The sequence below is a fragment of the Pleurodeles waltl genome, chromosome 8, assembly GCF_031143425.1.
Source record: "Pleurodeles waltl isolate 20211129_DDA chromosome 8, aPleWal1.hap1.20221129, whole genome shotgun sequence".
Taxonomy (NCBI): Eukaryota; Metazoa; Chordata; class Amphibia; order Caudata; family Salamandridae; genus Pleurodeles; species Pleurodeles waltl.
Window position 1 is genome coordinate 1,427,200,098 of NC_090447.1, and position 18,578 is coordinate 1,427,218,675.

The window sequence follows — 18,578 nt, forward strand, 5'->3', positions numbered from 1 at the left end:
AGTTGGCATTGACAAACTTCTCAAAATACACCCCCTGTTAGAAACTGGGTTTCTGGTTGGCAGAGGTGTCTTTCCTGTCCAAGCAGGAACCACATTCTTAGTAAGGGTAAGTCACAAACACACCCTAAATTAACCTGTGCTCACCCCCTGGTGGCTTGGCACAGAGCAGTCAGGCTTAATTTGATAGGCAATGTGTTAGGTATTTATGCAGCCAGTCGGAAGAATAGAGCACACTTTATTGATCAGAACAAGACCAAAATTACAAAAATCCAATGAGTAGAACTGGAGTTAGGATTTTTTAAACAATAAACTGAAATGTAGTGCTTAAAAGCTTGATGTGCCAACCAGGGCTATCTGGTCAGGCTAGACCTGGTCAAAGCTGAAAGTTCAGGCTGATCGCCATGGAGTGTGGGTTGGATACAGTGACCATCCTGGACCCGCTGAAAGAGTAAATTGTTTGCGTCGGCATCAAGGAAGATGAAAAGAAGTGGAGAGGAGATGCATCTTTACCGATCTTTTGTAAGGAGGCAATGAGTTGGCTCTGAGCCGCACAAAGTCGAATATGCATCAGAAATGGAGGTGATGCGCCATCCAGTTGACGATGTGTTGTACTTGATTTTCACAGCAGCAGCAGTGCATCAGCTTTGATGGAGATGCACCAGTTCTGAGTAGCGCAACAGCGATGATGTGGGGGTTGTGGCTGGAGCAGAATTTAACACCCACTTCTAAAGGCCCAGGACTCGATTGGCACCAATTGGCAGGACAAGACTCACTGATGGCAGAGTCTTAGTGCTGTAGCAGGACAGTTTGAAGTCTCTCGTGACCCTGATACTTCATAAAACAGGAGACCAGTCAGCTGGCCCTTGGAGACACTCGGGTTGGGTTTAAGTGATGTGGGTCCAGTCCTTCTCACCAGTCAAGGAGGGCAGCAGATGACCCCAGTGGGGGTCCAGCAGAGTGGCAGTCCTTGTAGCAGCATAGTAGTCATTCTTCCTGGCAGAGTATCCGCAGGTCCAGAAGTGTACTGAAGTGCAGGTGACTTTAGTTGAGTATTAATACTTTGGTGCTGTGGTTCTGGAAGGTGGGAGAAGCTTCTAGACAGTGACCTTGAAGTGCAAAGTCCTCCCTCCCTTCCCTGGCTCTGAGCTGGCTGGAGTGACAATATAGGGTTCTTAATCCCTTTGTGTGTGGACAGCGTACACCGTATTCAGATGTAAGTGTGAGGCTGTGGCCAGGTCCACTCTCACATCCTGCTCACGGTGGCTGATCAGGATGTGGGCGGCCCATCAGTCACACCTATCTCCCTTTGTGTTTGGCTGTCTAGAGGGAAAGGCCAGCTGTCACCCCACACCAGACGTGTATTGGAGACAGACTACAGGCACACAGGGCTAAGAGCAGGGAAATGCCAACTTTCTTAATGTGGCATTTTCTAAATTGTAACAATAAATTTGACTTTACCATTAAAGAGGATTTATCAGCGCAATGGCATAGGTACTAAACATGACATATCTACCTCCTCTCAATCACAAATTACAGTTTATTAAATCTGTAAGAAATCTCCAATGTTATCCTATAAAAGGCATGGGCCTCAGAGTATTCAAAAACAAATTTGAGAGTTATTTCACTACTAGGGGATATAAAGTTTAAAACTACATGTCCTACCTTTTAATTATTATGACACCCTGCCCTATGGGCTGGCGAGGGCCTATCTTAGAGGTAACATAGCTGTAATAAAAGGGGAGTTTAGGACTTTTAATACATTTTAAATACCAAATCAACATGGCAGTTTAAACTGCACACAAAGGCTCTGAAATGGCAGGCCTGAGATGTTTAAAGGACTTTTTAAGTGGGTGGCACAATCTGTACTGCAGGCCTATCAGTGGCATTTCATTTACAATCCCTGGGCACATGAAATGCACTTTACTAGGGATTTATAGGTAAATTAAACATGCCACTTGTGGATAAGCCAAAATTAACATGTTTTAAAGAGTGAACACATGAACTTTAGCACTGTTTAGCAGTGGTACAGTGCTCAGAGTCCTAAGGCTAAAATAAAATGGGTACAGCAAAAAATGGAGGAGGAGAAGAAATAATTGTGAGGGAAGACCACCCGAGGCAGACAGGTCCAACACCCCTAAAGCGTACCTATAAGAGCACTCCGGTATCCTCGCTACCTGACATGTAGGACTGAGGAAAATCAATTGTATTTGTGGATTTACACAATCATAAGATCTATTTGCCAATGTGCATGCCCGCACATACCCTTTCTCAGAATCAGTATGAACCACTGCACCAGCTCCTAGCATTTTTTGTGGTCTTAAATTGAATTTAGACTACAAAATGTGTGGTGAATGAGGCACATAATCTCTACATGTTTGTGTGCCTATGCAAGTGCACAAATGTGTGTGGTGGTCTATTAACATTTGATTTATACTCACCTGCTGAATTTACCTTTGTTATTTTCATGAGATTTTTTTTTGTAAAATGCTGCTAGGTGATACCTAATGTCTTCTTTCAGAATTTGGAAAATGCATTCAATGTTTTTTGGAAAATCCAATCCCAAACATTTCGTTTGATTATGATGCGGATGTTGTTGAAACAGGTTTCAACAACTTAATCTTGAAATTAAAAATTAATAATTGAATCTCCTTAATCGACCTTGACTTGTTCATATTTACGCCTATGTATAAGCTATATACTTGGAGAGCAGTTTTCCCCCCTGCTAAACGCACGTACCTGAAAATTTACCAACCTGTGTGGAAACAAAAGTGGCAGGTGGAATATTTGAGTTTATCTCAGCCACTTACTTGTATTACCATGGGCTCATTCCCCTCCATTGTTTTTTTGCTCCCTGCGCCCTACAGACGGGAATCAACCCAATGCAAATATGTCCTTTTCTATACAATAATTGACTGTATGCTAGTTCTAACCTCGGCAACAAAGCATTGATACAAACGACTAATTACTAAAAATAATGGCTCAGAGGAAGGGAGAAGCTACTGGCAAGCTGCAGTCAACAAAGCAGTAATTGCAGACGCGGAGAAGCGGTGTTGATTGGCGCGTGGGACCAGGAAGGAAGTAAAACAAATTGAGTTAAACAAGTTTGTTATGAATGGGTATCAAAGTATGTTATTACAATTGTTTCCCAAACAGACAGTGACACTAATCTGCAATGACTGAAGCATATTTTGTAAACAGAAAGAACATTATGAGTAGGAAAGCAAGACTACCAGTCGTGGCGCCCTGCCACGTTCATCTTTATTTTTGCACAGTCCCGCCAAGAAAAGGAAAGCTCTTTAAAATCACCCACCTGACATGTAGAGCAGATGATCCACACTGAGGCAACTGGTGACAAATGTGTAACAGAAAGAAGGCGGTCGAAAACTCTATGTCTACTTTAGATTATACTTTGATCTCTGTACACAGGCCCAGGATCGCCGGATTCAGGGTAGATTTTCAAGATCCACATAAGAATATCAGACATAAAAGGAACTAATTGGAACTATGTTGAGCGCCATATTCTGTAGACTTTTAGAGGTGAGTCAATCTCTGTGCACAAGCATAATCCAGGTCTGTGAGGCCCACTGCTAATGAAGTCACAGACATCGGTGAGGTAAAATTAAAAAACAAGCATTTCCAATGGGTCTCGCATTTGCTGGAATTAGAGTTATTAGCGTTGTAAACTACTAACCGGACTTGAAAATGAAAAGTAAAACAGTTTCACATAAGCGAGCCCATTCAAAGCGCCATGGCTGCCATGAGCATCAGCCTGAATGAGAGACACAACAAGAAAAAGAAGTTCGCTTGCAGTCAAACATATCGGCAAATGTGCAATTAGCCATGTAATAGGAGCGATGGCCAAGGCAGTAACAAAACCTCCCCAAGGAGGGAGAAACGTAAACCATTAACCAATGCCATCAAAGGATTTTATCCAGGAGGAATCAATTTTAAACTCCCAAAGGAGGTAATGAAATTATCCACCTCTTCCTTGTCAGATGTCCTCTTTCTGTAAATAAAAGCTCATGCCATTAATGGCAAACCAGGCTTCCTCCTGGATGCTATGTGGTGGCTTAAATGCTGAGGTGGAAGTGAGAGAGAACTATTTATAGTTAGCTAGTACATCTAGTTCGTCACCATTTTCATATTTATTATACTTTTCATTTTTTTCAATCAAACAATTGCTTGTTGCAATTGTACATCATATTCTGCCTGTTTTGCTCGAGCTCCTGGAGATTTAAGAGGTAACTGATCTGTTTCAACTCAGATGAGGCCGCTGTAAATCTCTTTGGGAGGGGCAGGTGGGGGGGATGGGCACTGGGGCAAAAAAAAAAAAATAATACCTTCACAGATGCTGCTGGCTGCCCCGCGATCCTCTTCTCTTCTGGTCACTTGGACACTAGCACAGGCTGCCCAGCAATCCTGCTGCTACTTTCATGCTAAGCCTAGCATCAAAGCAGCCACAATAGGTCTGAGTGGCTTGGACTGCCGCTCAGACACATCCCTGGGGTCTGTGCAGTTTCTCCAGCCCAGCTGTCCAGCACAGCCGGGTTGGAGAAACCTAAGTGCGCATGTGTGTTTGGCCGGCCTAAGACGGCCGGCCAAACACACATGCACACTTAGATGCACTCTCTCTACCTCCCCCTCCCCTGTAGCCCTCCTGTGCCCAGCCCCGCCTCTTCCTGCAGCTGTAAAATAAACTGATAATTAAATATCGTTTATTTTGCAGCTCCTGGCTCTTAGCCAGGGGGCAACACTCCTGCGAAGGAGCCACCCCTGTTTCAACTAAGGCCTTCTCCCCTCCCCTTTACAGCCCCGCCCATTGTCCCACCTCAGACCTCTTGTCACAGTTCCCTGGCTAGCCTGAGCTCTGGCCCCTGTTTTAATGCCACAACAGAACAATTAAATGGCCCAAGAGAAGAGCCTGGAAATTCTCCTCTTTCATTATTGTGCAAGTTACTTTCTTCTAGTGCTGCCATGTTGGGTGAGATCCAAAATTCTGAGTTAGTACATAGATGAGATGCTCACCGTACAGAACTGTGGGCGTTTCTATTTTAGGCTGCTCTTTTGTTCCCTTTTTGGAGTATTGTCTCTGGTAACAGCAGCCTGTAGGTACAGAAAGCTTTGTGCCGCAGAAAGGTCTTTAAACAGAACTCGTTCCATGGACAGGAGAACAAGAAAAGCGCATGCCGTGCGCCTTGTGTGAGAACCCCTGCACTTTTGTCCGCTAAATCCTCTAAAATCTTTCCACTTTTGATCAGGGATTTAGAAAAGGCAAAGCAATTCACCGAGGCCTTGAAAAGATGTCCTTTTGAATAATACAGTGTGTCTTCTCATGTCAGATTCCTTCCATCACAGGAGCACAGAAACAAGCCCAGCGTTTTTTCTGGCAAGAAATTCTGATAAGAAGAGCTGTTCAGGGGAAACCTGTCATTATTCTTGGAAACTCAAAGAGCTCTAGCTGATGTGTTGGAAAGTAGGATGCCTGAGAAAGGCTGGCATGTAGCGGTGAGACCACTACGTGTGCCTAGCTCACTTTTATACACGTACGTGCCTCCCTCTATAACAATACTTGGTTCTTTTATGGAGTGCTTCATACCACACGGCTGCCACTTTCTAAGCGCTATAAATGACAGCTGTCACCGCTCCCCGATTTACTGATGCTGAACAGCCTTGTAAGGATGAAACCCTTAAGGCCCCCATCACAATGAAGAGGACACTCAAAATGAGGGCCTAAGATATGTAGATGTGCACATATATGTGATTCACCATTCCATATATCAGCACAGTGCTGACACTTCCCATATGCAGAATTAGGAAGACAAACACCCCAAGGCAGTTAAGTCAATAAAAAAGTTGCCTAACACACGACAAACGTTTTGTAAGTGAGTCAGGCAGTTAGAAATCTGCATAATTTATGGGCAGGTACCACATATTCAGAGATGTGGGACTCGTTTGTGAATGGGGACGATATGCACTGATTATAGGTGTGGTGAAATCAAGATAAATTAATGTAATGTGTAGCAACAACGACTGAAACCTAGATTTGAAGATTTGCACAATGATGGCATAAAACAAAAAGTACTTGCAAAGTCTATAGGCCTGGTGTTGACTGTTATGCTTTTGGTTTTGCCAGTACCTTTTTTGTTTCATCATTGCTTTTGGAAAACTTTAGTCTCGGGGGAGCTGCCAGGCCTAAGCTAATTTAAGAACTGCCTAAGATATTTTGTTAGTCTCAAAAAGCACAAACTACCATAGTGGCTTCTCACGTTAATCGAATGTCTTTGGATCGGATGTGCTCCTTCTGAAAAAGCAGAATGTCATCCCTCACAGTGAAGTTAGCCAGTGGCTGAAGTGGACTGACCAATTACTCCTTCCTTTATGCTGTAGAGGGAGGAAGAAAAATGTGGATAACACAATAATCTTAGCTCAAACATCCTGGCTCACACCAGACCTAAAAATGCAGGTATAACTGTGTTCACATGTGAGTGGCGGAAGCCAAGAATTAGGACTTTACAAAGGTCCCTTTTGCTCAGTTTAAAAAAACGTATGTGAACTGTGAAACTCTACAAATTCACCCTCCTTCATGGACATAACATTAACAAGCATTTACAATGCAACGGGTCTCGCGTTTGCTCATGTTAGAGCTGATCGGGTTGTAAACTCTTAACCCGACTTTTCACCTATCGGGCAAAAGTGCATTTATTCACATAACCCGAAAAAGTGAAATCAAGTATGTAAAGCGCTCGACTTCTGCCAAGCGAGATCGCTCTCTTTAAATAAGAGAAAAAGAAGTCCACGAGCCCGATGGAAAACATGGAGCCTCGCATGTTTTCTTTACTTGGTCGCTGCGCTCGAGGAGGGCTAGCCACCGGAAAAGGCATGACGTATGCATGCCTTCGACTAATGAAAGCAAGCAGATTTTATTAGGGAAGCCCACGAACCCATAAAAAACACTGACGTGAAGTTGAGAGGGCTCCGAGCCCTTTTCTAAATACAAGAGTCTCGCTGCGATACGCATGCGCGAGCGCATGCAACGCACGCTCGACCCTAAAAAGCACATCAAATAAAGCACCATGTAAGGTGACGCATCTACCTCCACATCAAGTAAGGAAGGAAAACAACTAGTGGATGAGACTCAGGGATGAATGGCCAACATCTGAAGGACACCAGGAGACTGATAGATGAAAGAAAAGCAAATACTTAGGATAAATAGGTTTTAAATATAAATACACCTTCGTCGTTCCAGAGGTATCTGGAAATACCTGCAGCCAGAAATAAAAAATGATATCATTGTTCAACCTTTTTTTTAACAATTCCTGTCGGGGTTACATGACTGTATTGTGGTTCTTAACATGTGCTCAGTTGCTGATTGTCAGATGCTGTTAGCTGTAGTGCTAAAATGAGTGATGCAGGAGATCACCTTATAGTATGTTGATTTTATTTAGTAATGTAAACTAAATAAATTAGTAAATCTTGCTCCTAGGAGCAGCAGAGATTTTCTACAGAGAATAGCTTTTCTACCTCAGGAGTACACATAACAATCTTGCTCGTGTTGTTGGTTGGGGATGAGGCTGGATTACAGTAACTAGCCTGTAAAGTGAGGTTAAGTGTTTTGAATATGTAATTGCAACATCACTAGACCACATAGCTACATTTTTAAATAATATGCATTGATTAAAACGATTTGGGCAAATCCTTTTGGTGAAAAAGTAAAACCAGGATTAGAAATCTGGTCTAGGTAATAGAGGATTTGTAACTAAGAAATAGTGATAAATGCAACAGATCACGAACAGCCAGTGCAAATATTTACTCGTGCTTGCTAAATATGCTATCGGGGTAGGATTGTACTCTGACTTACTACCACCATTTATTGCTATTTTCCTAGCACAAAATGCACCCTCCCGTCCAAAACAGAAACAGCTGAATGCAGCAGAACATGAATAGCAAGCGGGAGAAATGCTCACGCTTGCTAATTGTGCTCTTGAGGTAGGATCCTTCCTCACACACATTTTTCTTAATTATGATATCAGGAGTAATCCCATATTTATCGGTAAGTCTGTGTCAAAGAGTAGTTTGGAACTACCAAAATTGCTCTTATTACTCCAGCAAAGTCGAAATTCTGCCCAGGCCTAATTCAGAAGTCCTAGAAAGGCAAGGGCTATGGCTCCCATATTTATCAGCATTTTAGCAGCCAAAATAGGTAGGCTTTTCCAAGCTCCAAAATCATTTCTTAGCATAAGGATGACATAACCGGAAATTACATAAAATTATGTTTGTTCCGGTTTACAGCACATTATTGCTGGGGTTGTGTCAGGTGTTTAGATAATGTTCCCTTATACATAAGAACAGCACAGGGAATTCAAGTTATTGCTTAGCTACACTACTCAATCGGATATTTCCTGTTTTACTCAGCTCCACTATTGAAAATCACATGAAGGGCCTGTTGGAAGTGGCCATTTTTTCAGGGTTATCCCCAGACTTTTTGTCTTCTTCCTCCTATTTTTTCAGGTCTGTTTTTGCTGGTTTATTGCCTCAGCGCACTTTATGACTGCTAATCAGTGTTAAAGTGCAAGTGCTCCCTATAAAAATTGTACTGTTCATTGGTTTATCCATGATAGGCATATTTGATTTACTGGTAAGTCCCTAGTAAAGTGTACTAGAGGTGCCCAGGGCCTGTAAATCAAATGCTACTAATAGGCCTGTAGCACTGGTTGTGCCACCCACATTAGTAGCCCTGTAATCATGGCTCAGAGCTGCCACTGCAGTGTCTGTGTGTGCAGTTTTAACTGTAAATTCGACTTGGCAAGTGTACCCACTTGCCAGGCCTATACCTTCCCTTTTCATACATGTAAGGCATCCCTAAGATAGGCCCTAGGTAGCCCAATGGCAGGGTGCAGTGTATATTTAAGGTAGGACATTTACTGGTGTGTTTTACATGTCCTAACAGTGAAATACTACCAAATTCAGTTTTCACTGTTGCAATGCCTATCTCTCTCATGGGTTAACATAAGGGCTGCCTTTAAATAACTTTAAAACGTAGATTCTCTTTGGGAGTAGATAGAAATATGGAGTTTAGGGTCTCTGAACTCACAATTTATTAATACATCTTTTAGTGAAGTTGTTTTTTAGATTGTTAGTTTGAAAATGTCACTTTTAGAAAGTAGGCATTTTGTTGCTTTATCCATTCTGTCACTCTGCCTGTTTCTGGATTCTCTGTCTGGGTCAGTTTGACAGTTGGGCTGTTCTCACCTCTCCTCTTGACAGTGACACAAAGGAGGCTGGGGTGTAGCCTGCATATCCCAATGAGCCATCTGTGCTTGATGGGAGGGGAGGAGTGGTCACTCACACCTGAAAGGCCTGTTCCTGCCCTCACACAATGCAGTCTCCTGCCCCCTGGTGTGTGTCTGGGGCCTGGCCTGGACAAGGAAGGATCTTGCAAACACTTGAGACTTTGCTTTGAAGTTTGCCAACTTCAAAGGCAGAAAGGGGTATGAGAAGAAGACCCAAAACCTTAGACTTTTTAGAATTTATCTGGAATCAAGAGGAACCTCTGCCAAGGAAAAGAGCTGAAGAGCTGGAGGAGGAGTACGGTCCCTTTGCTGTGCTGCTTTGCTGGACTGGCCTGCAGTTGCTGCTTCTGCCTGAAAGGAGTGCAAAGGGTGAACTTTGCTTTGTGTCCTGCTTGAGAAAGTTATCCAAGGGCCTGGAGTAGAGCTTGCCTCCTGTTTGAAGTCTCAGGGACACCAAAGACCTCAGTTTCCTCGACCTGCAGCACTGGGAACTATGTGTTTTGTGCTGTTCAAGAGGAGAAACCACTGTGACGCCGCCAACAATGCCGCTGGCCTGCACTGTGACCTGCCGATGCCGCATGGAGTTGCATTGCCCCGCTTCACACCACGACCCTGGTCTCACCGCCGCCGCCATCAGATGACTTCAACGAGCCGCTGCTCGCACTGCGAGCTGGTGGCCCCTCACTCCGGCATCACCTGCTGACACCCCAGCCTGGGCATCCCCAACAACAATGTTCCTGCTGACACCGGTGCCACTGCCTGCACCGGGGCCTGTGGACACCGCTCGTGAGGAGCACGAAGCACCGTCCTGCATGGCAGCCCCAGTCCACCGACGCCAGCACCATCGACTCCAGTGTTGTCACCAGGCATCCCTGCTTGCACCGTGGCCTGTGGACACCGCTCGTGAGGATCAAGAAGTACCGCCTGCAGCGTTGGCTTGGGCCTACCGATGACAGCACATCAGCAATGATGCCACCACTGCCTGCATCGTGACCTGTGGACACCGGACGTCACACCACCCCGGTTCACATCACAGCACTGGTCACACCGATGCCGCTGACGACCGTCACCGAGCCGCTACCTGCACCGTGGCCTGGCGGCACTGCACGTCGCACTGTCCTGCTTCGCACCGCAGCCCTGACGCCATCCATGCCAACGCTCCTGACTTCATCAGTCTGGAGTTCGATCTGCAACACGTGTGACTTCAACAACTCCCGCACCGACTCTGGAATCGACACCGCAACACTAGTGACGCCGCTCTCTGGAGCTCGCCTCGAGTGTCACGATGCCCTGGAATTCTAAAGGTACTGTTTACGGATCTCCCTGACACCGTAGCTGGCCCACGATGCCTAGGCCGGCCTGAACTGTTGGTTTTGTTGATCACGATGCCGTGAAAGCCCCAGGTGGAGCTATCGACTTCAAGGAACTGTATTTTTGAGTAAACCTTGCAAAATTCATATCTTTAACACTGTATGTTGGATTTTTATCGTTTTGATCTTGGTTTACACAGATAAACATTGGCTATTTTTCTAAAACTGGTGTGGTGTCCTTTTGTAGTGTTTTCACTTTTTACTGTGTGTTATGTGCAAATGCTTGACACAGTGCTTCTGAGATAAGCTTGACTGCTCGTGCCAAGCTACCAAGGGGGTGAGCAGGGGTTATCTGAGCGGATATCGCCCTTATCCTGACTAGAGTGAGGGTCCCTGCTTGGACAGGGTGCAAACCCACTGCCAACTAGAGACCCCATTTATAACAGGACCCAATTATTAATGAGCCCAATTTAGGTGTAGGGACACCTGGCGGTCGGGATTAATGTATCCAAATGGTGTCCCCACAGTAGAAAATAATACTACTCTCTGGAATTATCACACCCGTATTTCCATGCCACGTTCCGCTGACAAATCTGCCCTAATTTACTACCTGCTCTGACCATGTGGTGAGCACCGCTCAAGGAAATGGGCATGTGCAGACTAAGGGAATTTAGTGTTTTTGGGGCAGGTGAGAATGGCACGAGGCAGGGGGAAGAATTCCATGGTCCCCTGCTGTTATAGAAGGAGTCAGGTGGAGACCAGGCAGCAATCGGGCTCGCTGCCTCTACCCTAACCATACATGGCTTTACCGGATGAATTTTCTATAGTTAAAAGGTGTGTACTTGCAGTTTAGCATAGATTTGGTCCCGGAAAGCCCTCTCAGCAGAAAATACTAAGCCTTTTCACATATTGAATAGGAGCTGTACATAGCAGCACACATGCAATGTGGAAAACATTTAGAGAAAAATGATTTCTCAAACTTGAAGCCTGCTTCGTGTAGGCATTACGTTTGTGGTGTAAAACATTGTCTACCATTGACAGTAGATACAATTTTATGTAAAAAATCATGGGTGATAACATAGGAGTGGCCATGCGCCACCAATGGGACACCCCTCAAGACAAAGTAATGCAAACTAGCACAAAGGACAAATGCATCAATTTAAAAACTATTTTCCTGTGCAAATAAAGTTTTGCACTGAAAAGTAGATACTTTATCAACATTTTGTGCCAGTTTACTTCACTGTTTGTGACTTTTCCTGCTGATGTAATTTGGAGGAGGTAAGACCTTGCCTTCCCTGAGAACTATGGTACCCCTGTGTACTGTGTCTTCTTCACCTCCTGAGGCCTCTGTGCACTCTTTGCAAAATTCCTTTGTGCACAGCCTGGCCCATTCCCCAGCACTCCACCCTGCAATGTTCAACTTGCTGAGTTGTTCTCCAGCGGCGTGGGACCTTCTTTTGTTGTGCTGCATCAACTGCGTTTTGCACCTCATTTGAACATGGATACTGCAGCTTCTGGGGTGCTGGCTGGCATCCTGAGGGCTCTCTAAAGTGCTGAGGGCCTCCTTTTCCTCCTAACACAGAGTTGAGGCCCCCAGGTCCCTCCTAGGTCCATCCAGTGCCATTTTGATGAAAAATGCACTTTTGTCATAGCCAAGGCTTGTTGGTGCCTTCCAAAACAAAATCTCACCTGCAGTGATCTTCACACCATGGGACATGTTTTGCATCATGCAGGAACCCTTTGGCATCTTCCTAGGGTGTATTTCTGCAGTCTTCAACTAACCGGGGGCTCTTCTTTTGCACCCTCTTCTGGGTTGGCAGGGGCTCCTGTCCTTCCTGGAACTTCTTTCGACTTCTGAACTTGGTCCCCTTCCTTTGCAGGTCTTCAGGTCCAATAATCCAGCAGTTGTTCTTTGCAGACTTGGTTGGCTGCTGCAAAATCCCAAAAATGATGTGTAGTGTGTCCTAAGGAAACTTGCAGTACTTTACTCCTGCATGTTTGGGCTCTGGGGCGTGGTAATTTACTTACCTTTACTGTATTCTTACTCTCCCAGCGATTCTGCAAAACTACACTTGTCTAGGGGCGAATTTGTGAGTCACATTCCACTTTTTTAGTGTATGGTTTGTGTTGCCCCTAGACCTATTTTCTCCCATTGCATTCTACAGGATTTCCTACTGTTTGCATTGTTCTATGACTATTTACTTGTCTAAATTTGGTGTCTAGTGTATATATTGTGTATAATACTTACCTCCAGAAGCAGTATTGTCTCTAATATATTTTTGGAACTGTGTCACCCAAACAAATACCTTTATTTTTGGTAACACTGAGTATTTTCTTTACTTGTGTATAAGTACTGTGTAACTATAAGTGGTATTGCATGAGCTTTGCATGTCTCCTAGTTCAGCCTGAGCTGCTCTGCTTTAGCTATCTCTTTCAGCCTAATCTGCTAGAACACTACTACTTCACTAATAAAGGGATAACTGGACCTGGTATAAGGTGTAAGTACCCAAGGTACCCACTACAAACCAGGCCAGCCTCCTACAAACGTGAAATTCCAAAATTACACAAATTTACACTGGTGTAAGTTAAATGTCGCCCAGGCCTAGTCAGTAGGCCAAACCAACAGGCACACTGGCAGAAACGAAGACAGAGAGGTCCACAAGTGTATTTGACATTCAATATTACAAATGGATGTCAGTCCAACAAATTATCACTTAAGAAGGGCAGCTAGTCAGATAGGTAAATGTTCATCTCTTTACTGATGCACTATTAGTTAATCTCACACACAAATAACCTATTGAAGAATAAGTGAGACAGGCAGAGAACTACTCAGACATATCCAGCTCCAAAAATCCAGTCAATGAAATATTCCCTCAACAGTCAATCAGTCAGGCAATCAATTAGATAATAAGTAGAGACAATAAATTAGGGTGACTGAACACAGGATACATTCCGCAGGCCTATAAGTAGGACTATAGTTTTGCAACGAGAGAGGGCATAAAATACCTTAACCGACAGCGCTCATCAACAAAGAAAACACATATACAGAAGGATATGGGTAATTAAATGTCACTTATAATACAAAGTATCATTTGCGTTAGTTAAATTGGTTTTTGGTACGCACAGCTATCAAACCTGTAGTGAAACACATGAAACTTGCCTGCCTCTCTGGTTAGTCGACCTTACCTGAATACTGGGTCGTGTACTAAATTTACAGACATCTGATAAAAAAACAGCACTTTCATGGCAAGTCAAGAACCCATGATGAGTGACCAGTGGTGTTCACAAAACGAAAGGGCCTCTCTCTGCATAATGTGATGAAGGCCCCCTGCGTTTCCCATATCTCCAGATATTCATTGGCCTGGGGTTGAATGGGGCACACTTGCACCGTTTAGGGTCACCAGATGGATGGAGGTCCCCCTGCACCACAAGAGTTGCAACGGCCTGTGTTACACTACTGTCAGCCATAAGAGATATAATCAGTCCAATACAGAACAGCAAGTTAGTCAAATAATGTGTCAGTCAATCAATCTGATCTCAGATCGCAAGTCAGTAAAATGGACAGTCAGTCAGATAAACAGAAACACTGTGGGGGTGATTCTAACTCTAGCGGGCGGCGGAGGCCGCCCGCCAGAGTTCCCCCCTCCAGAATACCGCACCGCGGTCGTAAGACCGCTGCGGTGATTCTGGCTTTTCCACGGGGCTGGCGGGCGACCGCCAAAAGGCCGCCCGCCAGCCCAGTGGAAAACAACCTTCCCACGAGGACGCCGGCTCTGAATGGAGCCGGCGGAGTGGGAAGGTGCGACGGGTGCAGTTGCAACCGTCGCGAATTTCACTGTCTGCAATGCAGACAGTGAAATTCAAAGTGGGGCCCTCTTACGGGGGCCCCTACAGTGCCCGTGCCATTGGCATGGGCACTGCAGGGGCCCCCAGGGGCCCCACGACACCCCATACCTCCATCCTGTTCCTGGCGGTGTCAGAATCCCCATGGCGGCGCAAAAGGATTCTTTTGGGCAGCGGAAAACCGGCGGGAGACTGCCGGTTTTCCTCTTCTGACCGCGGCCAAACCGCTGCGGTCAGAATGCCCTGCGGGGCACCGCCAGCCTGTTGCCGGTGCTCCCGCCAACCCTAGCCCCGGCGGTCCATGACCTGTATGTTCATCCAAAAGAAGGAATGAAAATCAGCCATTTAGAAAGCTAGTCCACAAGGTCACAGATATATGCTGTTAATAATTGTGTGAATTTACTCCTGATGATTCTGTTGTCAATAAATTATGCAACCTATAACTGTGCTTTGAAAACATGGAGCATATATTTATACATAACTCAGCAAATGCATTCAGTTTGCTTCATCAACAAATGACCTTCACACCTTTTTACATTTATTTCTCCTTTAGGTCTTTGCTGGGACTTGCAATGGAAGTTGCTGAAGTCAGTTTGTCAGATACCCCCCTTGTTTCCAAGAGTGTTAATGGGAATGTAAAGACTCACAAACTGCGGGTAATGTCAAAGAGTGGCCACAGCAATGTCAGGATTGACAAAATTGAGGGTGTCTTTTTTCTTTACCTCCAGGATTTATGGACCACTGTCATTGATATGAAATGGAGGTACAAACTCACGTTGTTTGGTGCCACATTTGTAGTGACGTGGCTATTTTTTGGCATCATCTATTATACTATTGCATATCTTCATGGTGATGTAGAAAAGGCTGACCTAAAAACCAATCATACGCCATGTGTCATGAACGTCAACTCCTTTACAGGAGCTTTTCTCTTCTCTTTGGAGTCCCAGACAACCATAGGCTATGGTTTCCGCTTCATTACAGAGGAGTGCCCACATGCCATCTTCCTACTTGTTGCCCAGCTGGTCATCACAACCCTCATTGAGATCTTCATCACGGGGACCTTCCTAGCCAAAATAGCAAGACCTAAAAAACGAGCTGAAACAATCAAGTTTAGCCACAATGCAGTGATTACTAAACACAATGCTAAACTCTGCCTTGTGTTGCGAGTGGCAAATATGAGGAAGAGTTTGCTGATACAATGCCATCTGTATGGAAAACTTCTTGCCACATATGAGACGAAAGAGGGAGAAAAGATTCTGCTGAACCAAGAAAATGTCAGCTTCAATGTAGACTCCTCTTCTGAAAGTCCTTTTTTGGTCTTGCCATTAACATTTTACCATGTGTTGGATGAGAAGAGCCCACTGCGAGATCTTACTGCAGAAAACATCAAAGGTAAGGACTTTGAACTGGTTGTGGTCCTCAATGCCACTGTTGAGTCCACCAGTGCTGTTTGCCAGAGCAGAACTTCATACCTCCCAGATGAGATCAAGTGGGGACATGAGTTTGAGCCAATAGTGTCCTTATCTAAAAGCGGAAAGTATGTTGCTGACTTCAAATATTTTGATAAAATCAGGGAATGCAGCAGTTCTCTTTCCTATTACTGTGACAATGATAAACAGAAATTAGAAGCAGAATACCGAAAAGAAGAACAACAAGCCAAAAAACTAAGATCCCTCTTTATGCGGCACAGCAATGTCTGATATTGCACTTACATTTTTGAACACTGATGCAGAATTTCAACAAGAAGAGACAATAAACATTTTGTAAATTGCCATCATGGGTGGTATATGAAAATTGTGCATCATCATTTACAGTACATCAGTTCTCAAAGGATGGGCTATTTTTTTGATTTATCAAATTATATTTCCCGACTTTTCAGATTCTTTTTATTTTGATAAACTGTGTTTTTATTCATGTAAAACTAACTTAAATTATGTTTTTTTCTAGAATTGATAATATGAGCAGAAAAAAAACACAAATAGACATAGCAAAAAAGATATTTGTTTTTGCTCATCAAACGTTAACGTCTGGGTGCTGACATGCGGACATGGTATTCCCGGGTCTTATAGCTATCACCAGCAATTGCATGAATCAATTACAACACTGGAGATTATTTTGTTTGTGTTGTGAAGTTATTCTTGTTCACAAATTGCTGGAAGGCTTTTTCATAAGTAACATGTGGTTTGCTTACTCTAATTTATGATTAAGTGCTATGTTCTTTCCTGTGGAGTTGGTGACACTTGCTCAATGAAATAGTTGTAAGCTCAACATTGACAAGAATGTGAGCATTGCATTCTCATCAGATTTACAATAGCAAACAAAAAACAAAGTTCCTTTAGTTAGTAAAAGCCAACTGAATTTGTGATTTTTCATTGGAATCTTTCAAAAACACAATTTAGTATAAATGACTATAAGTCTATTCAGGTAGTTCTCCTGAGATATATTTTTTAGGAGGGAACATTTGATTATAGTGTCTAAGAGAAAGTAAGAAGAATCTGAGCAATAAGCAATCAAATCAACCACTAAGGGTCAGGCATTTTGTTTCAGTGGTATAGCACTGTTGGACAAGCAGATGTGGTTATTCTTGAATTCTATAAGATCTACCTATGTATTATCTTCTTAAGAGGTCAGTTGGTCGCAGGACTAATCAATCACAAGTGAGGTTTGTTCTTATATTGCATACATATGTTTGTTGCATCAGATGTATACATGAGAAATTCCCATGCTAAATTTATACACAACTCTTTTCATGAAAGGTGTCAGCTCTCCAGAGGACCTAATGAGATTCATGAGAATTCCAAAACCTAATGGCATTTGTGGCATAACAATTTTGGCTGACTACCTTCTTGAGTGATAGCAGAATGTTTGTTCATGATCTATATAGCAAATGCAATGCCTAACGTACTCCCACATTTGACCAGCATTCTTCTACATACTACACATTGTGCTTTACATGACTAAAAAAGTCAACTAAGTAACAGCACTAATTTAAACTGGAGACATATCATACAAGCTCGGATGAAGCCTGTTCTTATTGTGTTACTGAATGATACAAATAGTGAGAGGTGGAAACATCTATGTTTAGGGTAATAATAGGAACATTTATGTTTAGGGACATAGTATATACTTTTTGAAACTATGAATCCACTTTTGTGATGCTTTTCAGGTAAAGGTGGCATTTGGAAAAATGCAAAGGAGAGAACACAAGAGAGGTAGTGGAAGAAAGGCATGATCAATATATCTTGTGATACATTGATGATGTCTATCTTCTGAAAGTGATTACAGCTCATAAACTGTTTTATTCTATTGTAGACTATAGATGCTCTTCTACGCAGTAATAAACAGTGAATAAGAGACCACTCAGAAGAATTTACAATCTAATAATCTTTACTGTTGATCTGGGAGAATGTTTGCATTCATGGCAAGGGCTGGATGCAATGCCTCAGTACTTTTAACCAACCTCATCAAGGTGCATGCCTTATTTTCTGAATGATATGCTTTGTTTTTTCTCTACATGTTTGTTCATCCATGTCTAACATTTAAGCCTCCAGGCGCTAAGGAGACCTTAAATGACATATTATGATCAGGACCAATTTAAAAATTGTCAAGCCAGTTTATATTGATTCAGAAATTGGAATAACATGTTATTGAAATAAATAAAAGCTCCGAGGTGTCAGCCCCAGGACTACAGAAATAATCATAAACAGGATCCAGTATTCCAACACTTCCCTTTGAGGACATTGGGGAAATGAGCCATTGATGGAGACTGGAATGCTGATCGCTTTGTCCATAATAAATCTTTGCCAAACACATGACCTTGTATAATTGTATTTTTACAATTTTTCATCTGCATTTCTGTGTCTGCAAAATCATTTAACAAATAGTTTGATATGTCAATTGTAGAAGCACCAAATCAGTACATATGTTCTTAATGACCAATTTTGTGAGAGTGTATGGAGAAATATGTATTTTTCGTAATTTGCACATGACGTCTCCCTGTTTTGTTAAGGGGGACAGGAAGTTATTTTCTAGTGTTATGAAAATAAGGGCGACTGGCATAAGGTAAGTGTTTATCTTCTTGATTTTTTTGTAAATCCAACATTGTTGTGGTAAGTGGTACTTTATTGACATATAT

General features: G+C 43.3%; 1 protein-coding gene across 3 annotated transcripts in view; it reads left to right on the forward strand.

The window, feature by feature from the left end:
- KCNJ15 (potassium inwardly rectifying channel subfamily J member 15) overlaps positions 1–18,255 on the forward strand; it is a 151,541-nt gene extending 133,286 nt beyond the window's left edge. For all 3 annotated transcript variants that reach the window (XM_069202557.1, XM_069202558.1, XM_069202556.1), the window contains exon 2: positions 14,997–18,255. In XM_069202557.1, the coding sequence (XP_069058658.1) occupies positions 15,016–16,143 (1,128 nt within the window). In that variant the 5' untranslated portion in view covers positions 14,997–15,015 and the 3' untranslated portion in view covers positions 16,144–18,255. The remainder of the gene's footprint in view (positions 1–14,996) is intronic.
- The last annotated feature ends 323 nt before the right edge of the window (positions 18,256–18,578 follow it).